This window comes from Cuculus canorus, chromosome 6 (assembly GCF_017976375.1).
Source record: "Cuculus canorus isolate bCucCan1 chromosome 6, bCucCan1.pri, whole genome shotgun sequence".
Classification (NCBI taxonomy): Eukaryota; Metazoa; Chordata; class Aves; order Cuculiformes; family Cuculidae; genus Cuculus; species Cuculus canorus.
Genome location: NC_071406.1, coordinates 42477350 through 42500037, shown reverse-complemented (window position 1 = coordinate 42500037; position 22688 = coordinate 42477350). Strand labels below are relative to the sequence as shown.

The 22688-nt window shown below is 47.3% G+C and overlaps 1 protein-coding gene across 10 annotated transcripts in view; it reads left to right on the top strand.

Moving 5' to 3' along the window:
* The window catches only part of HDAC4 (histone deacetylase 4), a 257352-nt gene that overhangs the window by 113326 nt on the left and 121338 nt on the right, over positions 1–22688 (top strand). For all 10 annotated transcript variants that reach the window (XM_054069684.1, XM_054069691.1, XM_054069685.1 and 7 more), the window contains one exon: positions 22356–22600. In XM_054069684.1, coding sequence (XP_053925659.1) covers positions 22356–22600 — 245 coding nt within the window. The remainder of the gene's footprint in view (positions 1–22355; positions 22601–22688) is intronic.

The window sequence follows — 22688 nt, the reverse complement described above, 5'->3', positions numbered from 1 at the left end:
AGCCAGCGAGGCATCATCATGGCCTGGTCCAGGCTCAGCACAAGGGCGTTGGTGCGTGCTGCGGGTGGGTGAAGGCAATGTTTTCCTTAGCTGGGGACAGAGATCTCTTGGTTATCTTTTATCTCAACAGTACTATGGAAATAGAGTTAGAAACTATAAATGGAAGATGATGGTGATCGGGGTGGTTGGAGCATTGGAGTTCTTGGGGAGCCGTGCGATGGCTCTGTGTAGACATCTATTGAGCTGTTCTGTGTTATTACAGATGTCACAAGTCAGGCAATGTGATTGGAGTGAATGAGGAGGGGAAAGCCTCACCTGATATAGCTCCTGTTCCTCTGTTGTGCTTGAATGACTCGCCTGATGCTTTCTCTCTTGAGGTGTTCCTCATCCAGGCAGTTTCATGCTGGAGAATGAGGAAGGACAGCACTGTGGGGTGTGCTCTGAGCAGGAGTGCGTTCCCTGCAGCACAGGCAGGACATTGCCTGTTGGGATTTGGGGCAGAAGGGGTGGCTGGGGGCCCGGTCTCCAGCACCTTCCCATGCAGACGCTGGTCTGCCTTTCTCCTGTGTTCCATGTGAACTTGGTCATGGCTTGCAGTGCTGCTGGGTGGACATTTCCATTTGACACAGGAAACAGCTATAAGAGACTTGTGGTTGCACTGTGCAAGAAGCATAAAGAGTTATCAGTTTTGAGCATTTTCTTTCCAATTATATGTTTTGTTTTGTTTTTTTAAGGGAGAGGAGAGTGTAGTTAAAATGAAAAATTAGCAGTGAAAAAGAAATTATCCTTAAAATTGCAGAGAATGATTTTTTTCTTTTTTCTTTTCTTCTTTTTTTTTTTTTTTTTTTAGAATTTCCTTTCTAGAATGAGACCATAGGAAAAGATTTAAAGCCTGTTTAGACTATTGCTTTACATTAGTCTTGGTACATGATATGACTGTGTCCAGACACTGATAAGAGATGGAAATAAAATAGCAGGAAAGACATTGGCTGTGTTGCCACAAATATCAAGTATCCTGAGTAAGCAGCCAAGAAACTTAATCTGGTTTCATGTGAAGCCAAATATGTTCGGTATCTGTAATTGGCTTTCCCTCCTTCTGCGACAGAGTGAGAGCCACGGGGTCATTGCACCTCGTTGACTGTAACAGGGAATTAGGGGAACTGCCACAAAAATTGCCGGTTTATCTGGACTTGGGAACCCATGGATTAATCGACTTGGCTTTTAACTGTTTGCTCCTGAAGCTGGGCAGCGGGACCTGCCATTCAGAACAGAAAGGAAAATAAGGTGGCATTTACTATCAGCATAAGAATGATACAGAATACTAAAATGAAGCAGTTCCCATCTGAGGACAGACCGAGAGAGTTGGAGTTGTTGATCCTGTAGAGGAGAAGGCTCTGGGGAGACCTTAGAGCAGCTTCCAGTCCTGAAAGGGGCTCCAGGAAAGCTGGGAAGGGGCTCTTGATCAGGGATTGCAGGGACAGGATGAGGGATAATACTTCTAAGCTGCACGAGGGGAGATTTGATCTCAGGAAGAAGTGTTTTCCTGTGAGGGTTGCCCAGGGAAGTGTACCTCAAGGTATTCAAGGCCAGGTTGGATGGGGCTTTGAACAATCTGGTCCAGTGGGAGGTGTCCCTGCCCATGGCAGGGGGGTGGAGCTGGGTGGGCCTTAAGGTCCCTTCAAACCCAGCCCATTCTGTGATTCTGTGATTGCATTCAAAGTGTTAATGGAAGCCTTTAAACTCCCATGTGCCAAGAGTCATCTTGGAGGGTTGTTCCCACCTGGCTTTTACCAAGTGCTCATCTCGGGGAGGGTTTCACTTGGCCTCTGCAGTTGTGGCTGCTTTATATGTCTGTGCTTAACTGAAGCAGGACATGTGCTAGGTTCTGCAAGAGCATCCTGGGGTTCAGTTCACCTCCCTGAAGAGGTATCTTCTTTTCAAAATGTTGTCTGTAAGACAGCCCTCTGTGCTGAAGCGCTGCAAGTTCTTTGCAGCCGTCTCGGTACCGAATATCTGCCGTGCAAGTGTTGTGGTGCCTCTCTTTGTCGTACTTGATTTTGTTCTCCTTCAGCGCCTTTGGGTTGCTGACAAGAGCCTTGAAAAGCTATTCCAGGTAGACACAGGCAGACAGAGCTGTCCTCTACCCTGATCCAAAGGAGGGATTTTGTGGGAACTTTGTTAAAGATCCCATTTCCCCTTCTTCCCCAAGCGTTCACTTACAGGTTGCAGTTGGACATTTTCAGAGTCAAAACCATGGTTGACTCATATACAAGGAAAAAAACATTCGTTGGATAAACTCTCATTTTGTCTTTGCAAGAACGCAATGTCACCACAAATTGTGTTCTTTTGCACAGAGCGGGGAACTTTGAAGTTCTGGTGCTGTTTGTGGGTTGGAGAAGGCCGGCTGCGGTGCCGTGCCAAGAGAGGAGCGGAAAATGCAGTTACTTGGCAACTTGTCACTATACATCATTGAACCCCACCAAATTCCTGAAGCTTGTAAATACTCCTCCACTGCTGCCAAGCAAGAGCTCTGTTTCCCCTGGGCTTATCAATGTATGCTTCTCTTTCCTTTTGTTTTGTTTTCTCCATTTTTTTTTAATTTTTTTTTTTTTAAACGAATTTGGGCTTCGGTTTAGAGACGTGGCTACGTGTAAGCGTGCTCACAAATCCCTGGTGCTGGTCAGGCCAAGGTGCAGAAGATGCGTCCTGTAATTGTGTGGCACAAGAGAAAAATCACTTCGGAGTGAGGTGCATGAGGTGACAGTCGAATGAGAGCTACGTGTTATGCAAAAATCCCCATAATATTAAGAAAAATTCTAGTCCTTTTCAGGCAGCTTTAATCGGGTTTTTCAGACAGTGCTGGAGCATTAAGTTGGTGTGAAGTTTTAAATGCGCTTTGTTCTTTATCCCAGAAAATAGGTTCTTGCATATGATGGAAATTCCAGCTTCTAAGTATTACACGTGTTATTATTTTACACCTTTGGTTTATAATATTAACCGCTATTTTATGTCTACTTTACATCCGAAGACTAAGCTGTGCGTCTCTTGGTGACTATGAACATAGCTGTCTGTGTGTGTCGAGGGCATTTCTGGCTGCGACGTAGATGATGATGGAGGTCGGACTCTTCTTAAAAGTGTCACCTGGTGAATGGGTTCATCACCATCTATGATGCAGTGACAGTTGTGGGGTGCCGCCTCGTTCCCTGCCGCGATTGGTCCTGCTGAGCGAGGGAGAACTGCGACATCGCGGCTGTCTGCTTTGCCTGCCTTCCACAGGTAAGGAGCCTCTGGAAGAGTGGTGGTCAGGAAGCTGTTTGCCTCCCACAAACGAGAGAAATGGGGTTCTGGTTATCACCGCATTGAGGCAGTGCCCAAGTGCGGCACTCCTGGTTTTCAGTGCCTTCCCTTTTTCCTTTAGCTATAAACAGATGTAGACTTCCTTGGTAAAGCAGTTGAAAGGAGCTTAAATTAAATGGGACTTCTTTGTGCTGTAAGATATTGCAAACCAGATCTTAACGCGTATGCTAATTTTAAGACGTTCATTTTCAGAAACAGCAGACATTTAGTCTTACATGCACCAGATGGGCTTGCTGCTGGCATCGCTTGAGATTATGGTCAAAACAAGGACAAATCAGCTATAAAATTCCAAGACCTCGCTGAATAATGTTATATTTTCCTTCCCAAGGACCAGCTAGTTGTTGTATTGCCTTATTTATGTCACAGTCGGTGTGGCTGGAAGGCATCTTCAAGTGTCTGAGATGGGCTCGCTATGAGGGGAAAAATCACGTAGGGAAGGATCTTTCCCACCGCAGTTCCATGTTGTGCAGTGGTACGTGGCTGCGCAGGCATTCTGCTCCGAGAGGTGTGTCCTGATTAAAAACTGACTTAAGTCGGTAAATGTGCGGCTGTCTGTAGAAGAGTCACTTGTGCTGTTGTAAAGGTGCCTTCAGTCTTAGAGATTTGAGGGAATCTGACTAATACACCTGGAGGCAAATATGGGGAATCGATGGGCATGGTGGGAATCTTTAAAAAAAAAATATTTTCTTAAAAAATAAGCTTTATATATATTTTTTTTTTCTAAATTCATTGTTGAGCATTGCCAAATTATTACACAGGCTTTGTCCAAACCAATCTCTGTGCCCTCTTTGGAAACACGTCACTGTTCTTCAGCATTGCTGCCTACGTCAATATGTAGATGCGTTGAGATTAGGCTGAGCAGCGTTGGCATCTGTTTTTATTGATAGCCCAGAGCTAATATTTTCTGCGCACCACTATGTTAAGCTTTGAAAAGCTGCCTTTATTGAAGCTTTGGGCACCGTTAATGAAAAAAATGACGCAGGATGTTTCCTGTGAAAGGTTGAAGGTGTGCCAACCTTGGAAGTACTTTCTGGGAGAAAACCCTGAATTTGTGATTTTATTTAATCCAGTGACAATCTGCCGGTGTCCCCAGTTGGGGGGCTCTCCAGAGATGAGTGCGCAGCACTCCATGAAGGTCATTACCTTCAGCAGGAGATGATGGTGGAGGGTAGGCATCTCTCTGGGGTACTCCCCGTTGAGCGACAACCATCCCCGGTGCTGGTCTCACAGCCTTTCCAGGAGAACTGGGAATTGTAGACTGAGCCAGTGGGGGTCTGAGAGGAAGGAAGGACAGACACCACTACCTGGTTTTGTACAGCTCTTGTGCAATCTTTTGATGGAACCTTTTTCCATTAATCATGAGTATTTTCATTGGGATGATCCAAAATCAGACAGCTGCTGGTTATGACATCTTCACAATTGGGTATGACACGAGGGATTTCAGAAACAACACTTTCCTTAAGCATAAATCGAGGCAGATGGTAAAACCAAGTGACCTACAAAATATAACAAGTTTGCTCACCAGAAATGTACAGTACAAACAAATGTACTGTCACCTAAAAATACCGGGATGGCATTTCTGACAAAGTGATGATTTTACAAGGGAGTCAAAGTTTGAGTAAGGACAAGAATGAATTTTGCATCCTCTTAAGTACGCACTGGTGATCAAAATGAGTGTAAAGTATTTCAACCTAACACTTTTTCCTCCCTGTAATTTTATTTCATTGGGCTTATCTCATTCTGTTTTATCTGTAGATGAAGTTATTACAGCAGCTTGCCTAAAAGCACCTCTGTTGGTCTCAGGGTCTTGCCGAAAGCAGCTCTGGATGGTACTGTTGGTGTTCTTTTTCTCTGAAAGTAGAAGCCAACAACTTGCTTTCTAAATAACGTGCTACTTTTGTGATCTGCAAATAGTGAACTGCTTTAATAGTCCTTTCATGTCGGCATCCTTATGTTGTGGGATGTACGTTGGTCTTGCAGAACCACATCCATTGCTCCAGTCATTCCAATAACCGAGCTCCTCAGTGCTGAGAGGGAGAGACTGTGTTTAACCCCAGTCATTTTGGCACCCTACTCAAAACCCATGCCAGATATCCCAGCACCAAGAGGGCACACGTGCCAGGAGCTCCACAACCCACCCAGCTATTGAAGACAAGGGAACAACAGCTCCTGCAGCTTCATCCCTGCCTCATTTTCAGGCTTTGCTTCTGGACCCCCAGGCACCGCGTGCGCAAGTGGTGAAGTCTTTAATCTCGCAGGCTCTTTGCAGGGCTGGGGATCAGCAGAGAGGAGCTGGTGCTGTCTCACGGTAACTCACCAAAGCAAGGCTCTGCCGTTAAAGCCCACTACCTTGAGCAAAGCAAACTTGAGGCAAATTGGCTGTGAAGTGGAAAGATGCAAATTAAAGCGGGCTAAATCATGGGAGGATTAGGCTGTAGTGATTTAAGACAGCTTTATTTCAGTATGGAAACATTGACGCAGGATTTAACATACTTTAAGTTCTGCTCATTGTCTTCGTAGTTAAGATGGGTGGTCTGACACACGGGCATGGACAGAGATCGGGCTCATTCTAGACCTTGCGGTATACAAAAAAGTTGTCATTTTGGAAGTGCTGAGTGCTGTTCTTTGGATTGGCTTCTTCAGTTGATCAGCTGGGAGAGGAGCGGTGCCTTCATAGGCTTTGTTCCTGTCCTGTGGGACACGGAAGCTTTGTCTAGCCTCCAGGCACGTTCTTCTGGCATATCAGGAGATTTGCAGTCCGGGATACGTCTGGCAACTGCAAATATACGTTAGTGTTCTCTTGCAGAATGCCGTTACATCACCTTGCGTGGCTTTCATAGAATCATAGAGTGGATTGGTTGGAAGGGACCTTAGAGATCATCCAGTTCCAACTCCCCTGCCACGGGCAGGGACACCTCCCACTGGATCAGGTTGCTCAAAGACCCATCCAAAGTGGCCTTGAACACCTCCAGGGATGGGGCAGCCATGACTTCTCTGGGCATTTTCCACTATGTTTTAAGTTCAATGCCACGCTGAAACATTTAGGTCAGTACCTTGTGTGTTGCCAAAAGTTGTCATCTGGCAAGACAGAGTTGTGAACTGAGAAGGGGAAGATCCACCACTTATCTTGGTAGTTATTGTGGCCCTTAATCTTCCTGGCAATTAGCTTGGTGTCAGTTAAACTTGCTTCTCGCAGCAGAAAGACAGGCCTTTTACTGCAGCCTTGGAGCCCAGGAGTGCCCAATATTCCCTTTTGGCTGGTGTGTGCGTGTTGTAAGGCAGTGGCTCTGCAGTTTGGCTGGACTCATCCGTCTGACATCCCTCACAGTGATGTATTCCCTGCTGTCTTCCAGCTACTGTGGCCTTTCCTCTGCGGTTGTTCCAGTTCTTCAACACACACCTTAGAAAACAGTTGCTGGAACTGTTAAGTTTTTATCAGTGCTACTGAGAAGTAAAATTCCCTTTATGCCCTCTCTCTTTTTTGAGGATCTGTGAGCAAGAATTGCTTTTTCAGAGGATGGTGCTCTACAGACAGCTAAGCTGTTTTCTCACAAGCTGTTGTGTTTTATGACTATTTCAAAGGGTCTGGCTTTCCCTGCAAGGATGACTTGGTTCTGTAATCTTTCAAGTATATGTTTTATTGGATAAATTCTGTGCTCTGTAAGAAGGGAAAAAAACCCACCTTAAGTACAGAATTTCTTTAAATGACTTAGCACGTTAAGGCAACGACACGTTAAGGAGAAGTAATTTCATCAAATATTTACTCTAACTGAGAGAAGTGGTTCCTGACTTAATGTTTCCCATAACGTGATGTGTTTTAGAAACAAAAGCGATGCTGTTTGCAGCTTTAAAACAGAATGGCACTACAAAGGCAATAGGTAAAATGACCTGTGGTATGCAAATGGATTTATGACGGTACTTGAAAAACATCGGTTAAGAACGGGTTTCAGGCACTTGAGGGATGAAGTTTTCTGTTAAAGTGACCTAAAAATAAAATACTGTTCGTGTAAAATATGATTTGCTTGATGGAGAATGGGTAATTGTGCATTGCTGTCAAGCAAGAGTTCTGTCAAGGAGGGGCTTGGGTTTGCTAGCTCTTATCTCTTGAGCTTTGGATACCTTCTATGGACCAGTTTTTTGTATATTTTTGAATGGGAATGTTTGAATGGGACTGACTGTCCCATTTTTGGCATGTTTCAGTTATTGTAGTGCTGTGAAGAGAGCTGCAGGGTCTGAAGAGAGACCTCAGGGAGCCCCAGCATCCCAATGGTCCTTAGTGCGTTCCCTGATCTGAAGAGAGATGGCTTTCTGTTGATTTTCCAGGTGTGTTGCTGTTCAGAATCTTCACGATAAAGATGCTGAGGCTGGGAACACACACAGAAGGCTGCTGCCTTCTCAGTTTCTTAAATCCAAAGGTGGGGATTTGGGTGCTGTCGTGCCGACGCTGCACTCTGGCAAAGCACCGCTCTAACCACCGGTGAGTTCGTCTAAAAGTAGTGGGGGAAGGCGTCCAGAGAACATCTGGCAGCTGGTGTGGTATCTGCATTTCTGGCATTGATGGCAGTTCTGCTTTGTGCTGGTCACATCGTGCATTGAAATTACTGGGAAAGACGTGCAGTGTCCACAAAGTCACTGTGTCACGCCTTTCTCTCCCAGTCTTGCCTGTGTGTTCTTTAACTCCTGCTTCAGACTGGTACCTTCTGTGTTCATACCCAGCCTTTGCTCTTCTGCCATCCTGGTTTTTCTTTTTTAAACGGTGGCAAATCCTCTCCAAACCTTTACAGGAAAAGAAGAGGTGAAGGGAGACATCAGTGCAGGTTCCGCCTCATGGTTAGCCTCTGTCCTCCTCCCTTAAAGCCTTTTGTTGTCAGCTGGGAAGTGCTTCTGGGCTGTTGCTGGCTCCAGCCCTGCATTTCGGTGTCTAGCACAAATGTGGGAGCCCAGTATGGGGCTTATGGAAGCGACTGTGATGCCAAAATGAGTGTCCCACTGACAGGCGTTTGTAGCCTCATTCCTTGGTAATAACAAAGGTGCGTACTGTTTCAGGGAAGCAACAGGCAAATAATTTCCATCTCTGCTTGTCTCTAGTTATAAATATATTAGCTTTAACCTTCTTAAACTTGCTTCTAAAAGCCTATTCTTCATCTCGCCTCCTGTAGTTGTTTCTCAGTTGCTTTCCTGGATGTCCTTTTCATCTTTTTCTTCCACTTTTCTGATTGCCTTTTGTCCGTATTTCCCCTTCATAACCACGTGTCGCGCTAAGGCTCAGTCAGCTGAATCACTGAACTGTCTTTAGCTTCTTTCCGAAGCTTTCCTTCACCTTTTTCAAGTACTCTGAGAAGTCAGTCTTTGTTATTTTTTATTTTAGGTGAGGATACATATAGGATCTCTATCCTTCTATATATTTTAAGCCTCACTTTTGGGCTTTTCAGAGCATCCTGTTTCTTTTTGTGGAAGAATCAGGCTACAGCCAACCCCTACGTAGAGAAGTTTTTTGCCTGGACATAACTAGGGCAGAGTTGTAGGCTACCATGTAAGTAGGTAGGCATCGTTTAATTTGTCTGGAAACTCTGCGCTTGGTCCAGGATTTGCAGTCGGAGGTAGCTGCCTGACAGAAACAAATCAGCTGATTGCTGATCTTCTGATGCAGAGCGGATCTGTGAATACAGCACAGAGCAGTGCTTCCACACAAAGGAAGGCCTGATGCGACAGGCTGTGCTCTGCACGCTCTTGTCAAGATCAGATTTGGGCTCCCAAAGTCATAGAATCATACAGTAGTTCGGGTTGGAAGGGACCTTAAAGATCATCCAGTTCCAGCCTCCCTTGTGATGTGCAGGGACACGTCCCACTGGATGAGGCTGCCCAAGACCCATCCAGCCTGGCCTTGAACACCTCCAGGGGTGTCACTGACGTCTGCCCTGTGGTTTGGTCACCCTGACTTACATTAGATACCACTCTTAAAATTGCACAGAGTATTTAATTCCCTGTGACTCTGCCACTCTTTATTACTGGTTTTACCAATTCTGAAGTTCTTTGTCGGGACGCTGTGACGTAGGGTTTACATTATGCACTCCCCGTGGCCTGGCAGTCAGGCTGGATGTTCGCACCAAGATCCGGATCTCTGAGGAGCAGAGCATTCTATTCCCCAAATAGCAACAGGCAGTAAAGGAGACGCTTTAATACTAAAAGTTTGTTGTACGGAAACAGCTTACCTAGATGAACCTGGTGAGCAAAGCTCCCGACTTCTCTTGCGTTCCACGGAAGAAAAACAACTCTTTATTGAAGTGCTTTGACAGACTCCAAGTTTAGCTGTGATGACGTTTGTAGTTAATTATATCAAAACAATGTTTCTTTTAATAAAACCACCTTTTTTTCATTAGCTGCAATTAAATGGAGTTTGCCGCTGAAGGACTGACTCGCGTTTTTGAGCCGCATATACCAGAATTGCCTTATTAATGGGAACAGCGGTGGAAGACATGCTCACTTCTTGCTTGAGGTGTAGGAGATGTAGTGTAGATGTAACATAAGCCATTTTTTTTTACAGCTGTGAGTGGTTTGTTTTCAGCTTGGATGCTGCGCAGTTAGGTAGTTTCTAGTAGCAGGGTCAAAATCAAAGTGAGTCCTTAACCTATGTACCCAAGTGGTGCCAGTCCTTCTAGTTTTTCGTGCGCGCAACCAAAGCTTTTGAGAGCGATGGGTGCCACGGAGAAGGTGATGAAAGTACGATGGAGGAAATACGGGAACTAGTGTGGGTGTTGATCCTTGTTCATCCACTCTTATTTGCAAAAGGGTGCGCTGTACCTCTGGCAGTACAAATCAGAGCAAGGGAGTGCTGGCTGTCCTTCTCTTCCATCTCCTTTGCAGTGCCGTGGAAGGCCAGACGAGTGCCATGGTCATTGCTTTTCAGCTGGAGTGGGTCATTCAATGTAATAAAGATGCAGGGAGCGGACAAAGTGTTATTTCTTTAAGCAAAATATTCTTGTAACCCTTAGAAAGCGTACACTTAATTTTTGCCTTGTTTTTATGTCCCTTGTCTGGTGGCAGAACTGAATTGATGAGCCTGTTGTTAACAATGACTTATTCATTTGCTGTATAAAATCACCAGAATGTGTCTCTTTAGTCAAATTATAGCATGTACTGTGGGACAGGCAGTTCTTCAGAGTTTTGTTTCACCTTCACTTTTGATCTTAGTGAGTTAACAAACCATGGCTTAATCTCTCAATAAATGAGTACGTTAGATCTTGATCTGTTTGTTAAAGCTCCTATTCTCATGGAATCACCAGCTGCTGATCCCAGAGCCTGCTGCGTTGCTGCTGCTCTGCCGTGTGCCCTTCTCCTCGATGGTGCCCACACCTGCCTTCGGCAATGTTTCTGCTGCTGCTGCTTCTCCTTTTAATGATAACAATTCCCTTCCCTCTCCATGCAAGCTGTAGGACGCAGCAGGCGCAGGAGAGCAGGGGCTGACTGAGGGTTCTCCATGGGGTTTGGCAGAGGACCAGCCTTCCTCCTCAGCAGCAGACAGGTAACTTTGATCTCTGAGCTTCTCTCGATGTCGGTAGGAAGCTGACAGCATTTCCTCGTCGTCATAACCGCTTTTATCACACGACTTCTTTTGGAGTGCCCTGGCTGTTTACCAGCTGGCACCATCTGTCCTTGCAAGCGAACCTGCACTTCAGTTCCCATCACATCATCTTGCCCACTCTGCCCCGGGATCCCCTCCGTCTACGTGAGTGGCAGCACTGTGCTTTGACAGGATTTGTGATGGGAAAACAGTTCTTCCTTGATGCATCACAGCGAGGAGGAGATGTGATGTCTGCTGTGCTCCGGGAAGTTCAGTTTAACTCTCAGCACTCCTGCTTTGTCTGCTGGCTTTTATTCTGCCGATGTAGAGGTCAGGCTCGAGAGCAAACCCCATAAGAAGGTCCAGGCATTTTTGTAACCCCATCTTTGCTGTGTATCCCTCCGACTCACTGATGCAGATCTACATGGGTAGATATTTTTTTCTCAATGGGCAATTTTTAATGTGTAATCTCAGGATTACATTAATGTTGGATCATCCAGCCCAAACGTCAGCCCAACACTACTGTGCCTCTAAACAATGCCCTGAAGTGCCACATCTACACATTTTTTTTAACACCTCCAGGGATGGTGATTCCACCACTTCCCTGGGCAGCCTGTTCAGTGCTTCACCACTCTTTTGGTTAAGAACTTTTTCCTGATCTCCAATCTGAAGCTCCCGTGACACAACTTGAGGCCATTTAATTTCATCCTATCACTCATCACTTGGGAGAAGAGACCAGGACCCACCTCGCTACAACCTCCTTTGAGGGAGCTGTAGAGCGTGATGTAGAGCTGTCTCTCCTCAGCCTCCTCTTCTCCATACTAAACAGCCGCAGCTCCCTCAGCTGCTCCTTATAACCCCTGTGCTCCACACCCTTCCTGAGCTTTATTGCCCTTCTCTGGATGTGCTCCAGCAACTTGATGTCCTTCTTGTAGTGAGGGGCCCAAAACTGAATTCAGACGAGATTGGAGGTGTGGCCTCACCAGTGCCAGCTCCTGCTCTATCTCCCCTTTGTTTAATTCTCTTTTCTAAAGCATCACTTTACCTTGAAAGAGCTCCATGGTGAGATTAGAGGGAAGCGGGTGGGACATCCTTGTGGGTTTGTTTCTTCAGAAGATGAGATCTTCCTTCAACCTGCCTTTGTGTCTTATAAGGTGAAGAGTTGGTTGTACCAACAGTGAGGCAGGTGGATCAAAGAGGCTCCATTTACTGGATAATGCTTGGAACAAGGAGGCAGGTGAAATTATATTCCCGGGAATGCATTTTAAGAAGGGATAGATGTATATATATTATTTTTTTTCTCATGTTTATTATTATTTGGATGCTTTTTCCTGTGGAAGCTCAGGTGAATTTTGGTTGTCAACCCTTAAGTCTGCAAAGAACTGTGCAAGGGAAGGCTTGGCATTCCTGCTGTGGTAGGACACGATGCTGAAGGTGCCCAGGAGATCGGGGTGGTGCTGGAGGGTCTTGCCGTGTGCTTTGTACAGGACCATCAGAAATGCAGATGGAGGGTAAGATCCAGGTATTTAGCCAGGAAAGTTTGTATTTTTCCAAACTCTGGTGTACTTCTCTGAGGTTACAAGCAGGAAAATATCATAAAAATGTTATTTTCTGTCTATTCTTGATGGAATTGGGTGGATTTTTCTTTTTCTTCAAGCAGAGGTATTTTTTAATGTTTTAAATCTGAGATAGAGAAAGTAGGGCAAGTGGGCTGCTCTTCAAGTTTTGGTTTTCTTATCTCTATGAATAAAATTTGTATGCAGATCTCTCAGAGGTTTCTAATAAATGCTAATGAGATCTTTTCAGGGAAGGTATTAGGATCAAAAAAGCTGGTTATAGAAATCCAGAATCACTGTGCCCTTATTATGTCTTCAGGTCTCAATAGTAATCAGCGAAAAGTTTCTTTGCCATGAATGAGTGAGTGACATTTAAAGCTCCATCTGTTGCCTACGGAGCGGTGCCTCACGATGTGTCTCAATGGGTGAGGGGATGATTAATTTTGGTTCCCATTCATGCCGCGTGAAATATTCTCATAGCGGGGAATGACTCCAGCCCTTGCTGAACTGCAGCATGTGTGGTGCTTGTAGGAAAACTCAGCTGCTGTGTTTACTCGTAGTTTGTGCGCCGAGAAAGGATCCAGGCTGCGTTTGCATTCGCCTACGCAGCTTCATAGCAGGCTGTGCAAAAATACCGGTGGCTGCGGTGTCCTGACCTGCCTGCTTTTGAGGGATGGCTCCGTCGCCTGGGCTGCTGCAGCTCGCTTTTCCTTTGCAGACCTGGTGTGAGCAGAGGACCGGCCTGTCCCTGGGGTGAGGACCACCTTTGGATCTCAGGGTGAAGCAGTGACCTGGCTTCTCCCTCCGGCTGTCCTGCAGACTTACGGCACTGTGGCGCTGAAGCTTGTTGTGTAATTCTAGCCCAAAATACCCACCTTGAGATCCTCGCCTTTGCCTTTTGAGGAGCAGAGGTAAAGGTTAAGTACAGTTGAGGTAATGCAGTGCTTCTCCTGCTGCCCTGCTGCACACCACCTTCCCAGTGCCGTACATAGTCCTGCAGTTTGTCCTGGCTGGTAAACGTCATGGAGGAGTATGACATGTGCCTTCATCCCGGCCCCGTGCAACGCTCATGCTGTGCTGCAGAGGATGTTGGTGTCCTGGATGCTGCCACTCCAAGATCTCCCGCTCCCACCACCCGTGCAGGGTCCTGGGCAAGTTTTGGGGCCCCTCCTGATGCAACCTGCTGAGCTCTTTTCTAGAGAATGAGTTGGATATACACAGAAATGTGGGGTTTTCCCTCCCCTCGCCTATTAATTTCTGCTTATATTTGGGGCATCTAGCATGCTGTAGATGAAATCCAACTAAATCTCAGGTATTCCAAAGGTGCTGTGCCGTGTCTTCATCCGCTTCATTCAGCTTCACACACAAAATATGCTGCTTTTATCTTGGCACTGCAGTCGGGTACTGCAGTAGCTTGATTTATTAATAGCTCTGATCTCACCATCTCTTCGTGTTACTGTGAGTTTTGACATTTTGGGAAGTGGAAACCCTGCTGGAAAAGCGTGCCTCGGCCGCTCGGCCGCTGCGCCAGCCCCTGGAGGGGACAGCAGCGCTGCGTGGGGAGAGCGGGCGCTTCCCGGCGCGGGGACTCCGTGCGCGGCAATCCGGTGACACTCGGATAACACAAGCCTTCCTTCCAGAATAAGCCACCGCGGGCGCTCCCTCGGCTGTGCCGGAGGCGAGCAGCCGCTCCTTGCCTGCTCCTTGCCTGCTTTCCAGGCTGGCTGCAAGCAGAAGGAAGGCGGTGGGAAGGCAGTGGGTACTTGGCGGCTGTGAAACCTGCCTGTGCTCTGCTCCCCATGCACCAAACCCCTTTCTGCCGGCAGCAACCTGGGGTTTGAAGGCTTTGCAAAATGTAAGGAATTCTTTAAAACTTAAAAGCTGTTGCCAGACTGCTTTTGGGTTTTTAAAGCTTTTGCCAGACTGACAGATGTTCAGTTTTGGGCCCTTCGTTACAAGAAAGACACTGAGGTCCTGGAGCGTGTCCAGAGAAGAGCAACAAAGCTGGTGAAGGGGCTGGAGAACAAGTGTTATGAGGTGTGGCTGAGGGAACTTGGGGCTGGAGAAAAGGAGGCTGAGGGGAGACCTTCACACTGTCTACAACTGCCTGGAAGGACCTTGTTGTGAGGTGGGTGTTGGTCTTTTATCCCAAGTGATAGGTGGTAGGATGAGAGGGAGTGGCCTCAAGTTGTGCCAGGGGAGGTTCAGATTGGGCATTAGGAAAATTTCTTCACCAAAAGGGTTCCCAGGCCCTGGCAGAGACCGCCCAGGGAGGTGGTGGAGTCCCCATCCCTGGAGGTGTTTAGGTGATGGGTAGATTAAATGCTTAGGGGTCTGATTTGATAGTGGAAAGGTATGGTTGGGCGTGATGATCTCAAAGTTCTTTTCCAACCTAGTGATTCTATGATCCTGCAGATTGTGCTGTGCCGGATGATGTGGGTTCAGCGGGGTGGGGGTGTCTCTGATGGCGGCAGTTGGGGGTGCTGAGCACGGGCTCTTGGGTTTGTATCATTGTTTTGGTGTACTGAAAGGCTGACGTGCCTCTATTGGCAGAACTTATCTGGAGGGCAGCGCTTGCACGCCGGTAATTAGAAAGCGAACTCATTAGTTTGAAATAAAGACCACATCCAGAGAGGATGGGAGATGAGGACAGAGGGAAGAGGCTGAGTCAATGGTTTCTGGAAAGCCCTGGCTGGGGAGGTGCAGCCGCAGCCATCCGGAGGAGCGTCCCTCCCTGGTGTGCAGCGACTGGGAAAGGCACGGGGGGCTGTGCAGTTCCCGCAGGAGCTGGAGTGCGCTTTTATCGGGGTCCTGTGCGCTCTGTCTCCTGAGCTCGCTCTGCCGCAGGCACGTGGGGGTACGTCCGCACTCTATATTCTGTTGGGGTTGTTTGGGGGGGGCTGCTGGTCTTCCTTCAGCCTCGGTCGGACCCTCGTCCCCAGCGCTCTGAGCCGATTTGGGGAGGTTGGTGCGATTTCTCCCTGCGAGCTGAAGGGAGTTGATGAGTAAGGAGGAGTGAATCCAGTGGGACTCGCTCCGTGCCAAAGGGAGAGAGGTCTCGAGGAAAACATTTCATGCACTTTTTCATGGAGAGGTGATGTTGTCTGTAAAATGTGGGAGAGGCGGCTTCCATGCTGCTGAAATGAAAAAAAAGAGCCTTTCTGGCAACAGCTTTAGATTTTTAGAAAAAATATAGTTTGAGAAATGTTTTTAAAGTTCAGTGTCAGTAAAAGTGATGCTGAAACAAGATTCGAATTTAAATCTTTGTTTCGGATATCCCGTGTCTGTCTTGTACTGAAATTTTGTGTTAACATACATTTTCTGTGCGCTTTCGGGACCAAATCCCTCTATACAGTTGTCCTTTAGAGGCTTGCGTGGAAACGCTGTGTCAGAGAAGGGGAAGAAAACGCAGTTGTTACTGCTTTATTTATATGTGTTCGCTCACATTTAAGTAGCGTCACCTTCCCCTAATCCCACTCGGAGTGCTCAGTAGTGTAGAGACGCTGTTTCCCGTTTGGGAGCATGGAAGAAACTCGGCATCTGATGGATCTGGTGATGTGTTTGTCTGCAGCCTGCCTGTCAGGTTGGAGATGATCCGTTTATTTACAGCCCTTGTGTTGAACAGCTGAAATAAGTGACTTCCACTCCGCAGTGTTACGGGCGAGCTGCGAGATGTCAGATTCACAATCCCGCTTCGAGGCCACTCTGTGCCGGCAATCGATGGGGACTCGAATGCTTTAGGTCTTAATTAACGTACAACACGCAGGCAGTCTATGATGCATAGCCATGTTTTATTTATTTTGGAAGGGAAAAACCAGCAGAGTGTTTTTAACACGGTATAAAAATAATGGTAACTTGACCATGAAAAAAAAAAAAATCCATGCATGCCTCGGTTAAATAAATAAATAAATAAATAAAATTCCTCCTGTTTTCTCCTTCTGTTCCTACAGGGAAGGAAAAGGCAGGCAGAACATGAGATAGTTCATTATTCATAATCGCAATCTTGTCTTCTAATTCATGGGTTTGGCATTTCTCATTAAGACTCTGAATATAGTCTTTGTGCTTTTGCTAACGTCACAAATCAGATTGTATTAATATGTTCTCAAGACAGAACCTATAAAAGCAATTTTCTGGTCTACCATAAAATATTCATAAGAATATAGGCTTTTCTGTTTTGATGATGTGTTCATTGAGCAGAGAAGGTTTTATTGTTTTCAGAGGGCTCTGTAGGTCAGGAGCTCTCGCGCTTCTGTGGGGAACTCGTGGCATTTCAAAGAGGGGCTGTTTGAGACCAAAATAGTGAGAGTCGGCAATGACGCAGCCTCTGCCGAGGCTCTGAATGGGAATTGCGGTCACGATCTCTGCAGCTGCCGTGCCCTGCCCGCGTGTCGGGCGTTTCGGGGGATGAGCCCCTTTGAGGGGGAAGTGGGATGTTCCTCAAGATTTCTTGGGTGTGTTATCCAGTATGGTGTGAGTTAGGGCTCTTATTAGCAGGAGTCATTAATCACAAACTGTAGTGGTCGCAAGTTAGGAGTGTATTCGTTCTGGCCGAAACTGGATTCATTTTGACATGTTGAAAGCGTTTATTTTCTGCTTTTAGGAAGCACAGAGTTTGGATCATAAATATGCATTTAGGAAAACACACGCAGATTTCAAGGAAAATTGTATTTAGCCTTAATAGTGTTGACAAATTCAGTGAGCTGGACTGAGGGTGAAACAGATTTACGCAGGGATCGGGTGTGCAGGAGCGAGTGACTGCTACCTCTGTATTAGTAACGCTGACCTTTAATCCACGTGTATAAAAGATGGGAGATGTTATTGCCAGGTGCTCAGAAATCTTCAGCTGGACGTAAAAATAGGCGATGCATTTAAAAGGCTTGTGATTCACAGAGCCCGCTGCGCTGTTTGGTTTACTGACTCATCGGGTTTGGTCTTGGAGGATTAACTGTTTTGAGCTCTCCTGGAGCCTTGAGGGCTGTAACGTTGCACTAAATCGGAGTTGAGATTATCTCTGAGGAGTTTTGCAGCTCTGGGATATTTGTGTATAAATTTGGAAAGGGAGGAGTAATAGGAGGGCTCCAGCATCTCTGTACGTGTGTCTGTATGGAACACTTCCCTGGACCTCATTTTCACATGGATCCCATGCATTGCTGACAGACAGGTGTGTCTGTGTCCTTATTTTGAAGTGACCGCCAAAGGATTGATTCAGTGGGATCAGATGGAGCCGAGTTCTACAGTTCTGGTTCGACTTCTTCTAAAGGTGGACCCAATTTGTGCTGGAAAGCCGACGCCTCTGGGGAAATAGTGCCGCAGCCCAGAGAGATCCCCTGGATTTGCTGTCAGATAAAATTGCTGCTATTCCAGGAATAATCACTGTATGTCTTTCGTAATGTTACAGTAAATATATTAGTAAAGCTCAGGATTGATTATCCGTATGCAGGTCGTTGCGTTTGATTTTTGATAGCCGCGGTGCATTGTATTCTGGAAGGTGGGTGGCTTTTTGGGGCTTCTCTTTGGTTTTGACCAAATAGTTGCAAATCCCTGTTCGCATTGGGACTCTCTTGCTTTTATTCTCTCTTTCCTCAGTTTGTCTAAAGATCCAACATAGCAATGGGATTTTTACTGGCATGGAGACTTTACTCTTGTATCTTCGTAGAATCATGGAATGATTTGGATTGGAAGGAACCTTAAAGCCCGTCCAGTTCCAACCCCCTTGCCATGGGCAGGGACACCTCCCACTGGATCAGGTTGCTCCAAGCCCCATCCAACCTGGCCTTGAACACCTCCAGGAATGAGACATCCACAGCTTCTCTGGGCAGCCTGTGCCACTGCCTCACCACCTGCACAGGAAAACGTTTCTTCCTAATATCTCAATCTCCCCTCTTTCAGCTTAAAATCATTCCCCCACATCCTATCCCCGCACTCCCTATAAAGAGCCCCTTCCCAGCTTTCCTGGAGCCCCTTTCAGTACTGGAAGCTGCTCTAGTGTCGCTCCAAAGCCTCCTCTTCTCCAGGCTGAACAACCCCAGCTCTCTCAGCCTGTTCTCATATGGGGAGTGCTCCAACCCTCACAGCATCATTGTGGCCCCCTCCGGACTCGCTCTAACAGATCCATGTCTTTCCTGTGCTTTCCCAGGACACATCCTGTTTTCTGCAGTCCTTGGGACACAGGATAGTTTTGGAATGCACCTCTTGTCCCGTCACCGCACTGCAGGGCCGGTACCAAACGGATACAGGACCAGTCTGGGATTGCCTCGGCTTGAGCAGCGCTGGAGGAACCCAAAGCCGCCTTCTGTCACTCTGAAATACCGAAATCCTGGCAAACCTGGATCTAATTTAAACATTGCATCTAAGATAAGAAGTTTCTGAAGCAATAGTCCGTGAAACGAGATAGCCTCCGCAGGGCTGCATTTGAGCTGTCAGCTCCCACTCGCGTGCGGGGAAAAGGGACGCAGGGTCTGTGTGAGGGGCTGCAGCAGTTGCTATAGGGATGCTTCGTGGGCACAAACGCAAAGGGGTTGACCACGGTACGAACCACAGTCCCTTCGGATCCCGAGGAAGGCTTAGGAACATGTTCTATAGGGGGAACGTGTTGTTTAGGGGGCTGCCGGTGGTGATTGATGGGTGAGAGTGGGTCCTTCTCTCTGAAATCCTTGACTGTGGCTCGGTGACCCGCGGCACCGAGTCCCGGCTCTGGTCCTGCGTGGGAGAGGGGGGAGCGAGGAGAAGGCCACAGGAAGGAAAACAATAGGGAAGCGGAGGGAAAGCTTGTGGGTTGAAAAATAGCAACACTTCCAGTAATGTGACCTTTTGCAGAAAATGTTTCCATCCTAAAAAAAAAAAGAAAGCCTCCTCCGCGCTGGCAGAAGGGGGGCGTGGGGGGCGGGAGGAGGGTGCCCTCGTGACGGCGTTGGATGTGGGGAGCGGGAGCAGGAGCCAGCCCTGCGCGTGGGCCGCGGGGACGGCACGGCCAGCCGGCCCTGGGGCTGCGAGGGCAGCGTTCTTCCCCAGCCCCGGAGGGTGCCCGGGCTCTGCGGAGGAACGGCGGCTGTGGGACGCACAAAACCACTGCCCCGCTTCTCCAGACACACCAAGAAACTCGACTCAGATAGTCCGGTCTCTGGAACACCCTCCCTCTCCCTTTCGTGTCTTTATTTTCACTCAAAAGCAATGGTGCTGTTTTTCCCATGGTTTCTGTTGCCTCCACATCTCTGCATTTGGCGAGGTGATGCAGTTCTCCCTCAAATGGGTTCAGTATAGACCTAGATTTATCTCTTAGTTCATCATTATTCCTTCTTTTCCAGCTCTGGAAACATTGACCTGGGTGTGCTTTTTAGAACCTCACTGTTTTGCTCAGCGCTCCCCTTTCCAAGGAGCTGCCGGCTGGGGCGGAGGAGCCTTTCCCAAGCTCCTTCTGCCTGTGTTCTGGCCTTGCCCTTGGCATCAGGGCAGTGCAGTTTGGTTTGCGTGGGGCCACCTTACGAGACACCTCAGCTTTTTCTAAACTACTCCACTATTTTAGTTTCAGTTTTTATTTTTGAATATTTATTTTTAATTATTTTTTTTGTTTTGACTGCTACACCTCTACATTTCATTTCGCTTCAGTTTTTTTCAGCTTCTTACACATTTCTCAGTTACTGACAAATACAACTGGACGGCACTTGGGGAGAACCCTACCATGGCTCCTTCTCTGGGATCGATGGTGGTAACGTCCTGATAGAGTTTGCGGAGTTACGCGTGGGCATTTGCTGAGCGTCGCTGTGGTTCTCTCCAGGGGATGGCACAGAAGGGGCTGTGTGACCAGAAGTGGCTGTGTGACCAGAGGTGGCTGTGTGACCAGGGTTGCATGTGCGTTCAGTGCAGAGTCCTCCTTTGTTTCTAGCAGTTTGCAGATGATTTCAGGTGATGGCAGAGGCCACACTGCTTGGAAGGACGGGGTCAGCTTGTTCTGCGCTTCTGTCTCCTGTCCTTGAGAAGGTGGCTGAGATCAGGCCTAAGGTTTAATGGTCAGAGTTGAGGTAAATTACAAGTTAAATTTTGTATAAAATGGAAGTTCTGCTTCATGTACTCGTTCCACGGGCAACATGCACCCGTTTTAGTAAAACTTTTCCCTAACCTTTTGCAGTTCCTAAAGGTTTTCCATGCGTTTTCGTTTTAAATTGTTTCCTCCACCACCAAGGCCGTTTGCGGACAGGGAGAATCCAGCTTTTGCGTGATAAAACTGCCTTTACTTTTGCTTTGGAAGGATGTTGGTCCTGCTGGGGCTGGCTTCGTGGTGGCTGGTGTAGTAGGTTGTGTAGTAGGTTGGTATCCGTGGCCCCGTGAGCTCTCATAGCCTTCCTGAGGCGCACAGGAGCCTCCGGGCTCCCCACATGCCCCTTTCCCGTGGGGCAGGTGTCTTAACAGATCTGAGCCAGCTTCAGCGATGATGCTGGTCATAGAATCATTAAGGTTGGAAAGGACCTCTGAGGTCGTTCAGTCCAACCATCTGCCCAATACCACCGTGCCTACTAAACCATGTCCCAAAGTGCCACAGCAACACGTTTTTTGAAGCCCTCCAGGGATGGTGACTCCACCACTACCCTGGGCAGCCTGGGCTGATGCTTCACCACTCTTTCAGTACAGAAATTTTTCCTTATCTCCAATGTAAACCTCCCCTGGTGCAACTTGAGGCCATTTCCTCTCATCCTATTGCTAGTCCTGATGCTCCTTCCCAGCCTTTCACAAACAGATCTTAAAGAAAAAAACACTAGATAAAATAAAGCTTCCAACCGACCAAAGGAAAAAACCCAAACATTTTGTTTCTAGTTTTACTAAAGCTCAGTGTTTTTGAAGGGCTGGCGTCTTCTTTTCTGCAGATGATGTTCATTCCAAGGTGTCAGAAGAGTTACGGAGTCGTTGTCCTGTAGATCGAGGCATTAGGCATGGCGAATGTACGGAGCACATGTGAAATGCAGAACTGTTGTTCGGGTGGAATTCAGGCGTTCTCAGTCATTCATGGGATGGTGCTAATTTTCTTCTAGCAGAAAGAGGCCGAGTTCAGTTATCGCAAAGGTGCTTTTTGTAGTTGTCTGTTGCTGCCCTTTTTTACAACAAGCCCTTTGCCGTCAGGGAGCTGCTCTTTGTGGAAGCAAAACCTGATCTCTGCTGCACGGTTAATCAAGGTGATGGTTTTCCCTTTTTTCTTCTCTTAGCATAGGTCTCTTAGGCTGAAGCTGAGTTACAGGTCCTCTCAGTGCACGTTACTGTCCTCTGCCTTTGGCTTGTTGTGCGTTAGGTTTGTCCGACTTGGAGTTTGAAGGACAGAGGCAAGTCTTTGCACTGTCACCGACCTGGCACTGGCTCCTTGTCACTGTGTTCACCGCCTGCGGGATGTGTTTGCCCCTCTCTGGTGGCTGCAGCAAGTATGCAGGGTCTGTCCTCCAAGCATGTAACAGTTTTTCTTGGATACTTCACTATCCTACATTTTTAAAGTGGGACCTTCGTGTCCTGACCACAAGAATCCCTCTGTCGCTCCATTGTAAGTAAAGATTGATCCTTGCTATGAAGTCTTTATCCTTCTCAAGCAATGCTAGAAGAGTGGAATGGAGACCTGTGTTTGAATACCCAGATGTGGAATGGAAATCAAGAAGGGTCAAGATGTGTTGGAATCTTTGCTTTTAGAAAGTGCACGTTTATAGGAGGTGATAGTTGGAGGAAAACTGCTTTAACTCTGAAGTCCTGTAGTGCTCTTTTACCGTATAATAAATAATGTGGGTTTAATACTGCTATTCTTGATTCAATCCACTGATCCTCAAAGTCTTTGCTGGACACTATAGAAACTAGATTCCTGTGTGAACAAGGAATCCATTAATCCCTCTTGTTATGTGTTTATGTCGTAGTTGATGTGACCACAGCACTGCCCTTGCAAGTTGCACCAACTTCAGTCCCAATGGATCTGCGCTTGGACCACCAGTTTTCCATGCCCGTGACGGAGCCGACGCTGCGGGAACAGCAGCTGCAGCAGGAGCTCCTGGCGCTGAAGCAGAAGCAGCAGATCCAGAGACAGATCCTCATCGCCGAGTTCCAGCGGCAGCATGAGCAGCTCTCCCGGCAGCACGAGGCCCAGCTGCACGAGCACATCAAAGTAAGAAATCGGTGGCACGCAAAAGCATCCCCTCACCAGGAGATGCACCAGCTGGTTTATTCTAGGGGTGGAGGTGCTGTCATGGCCT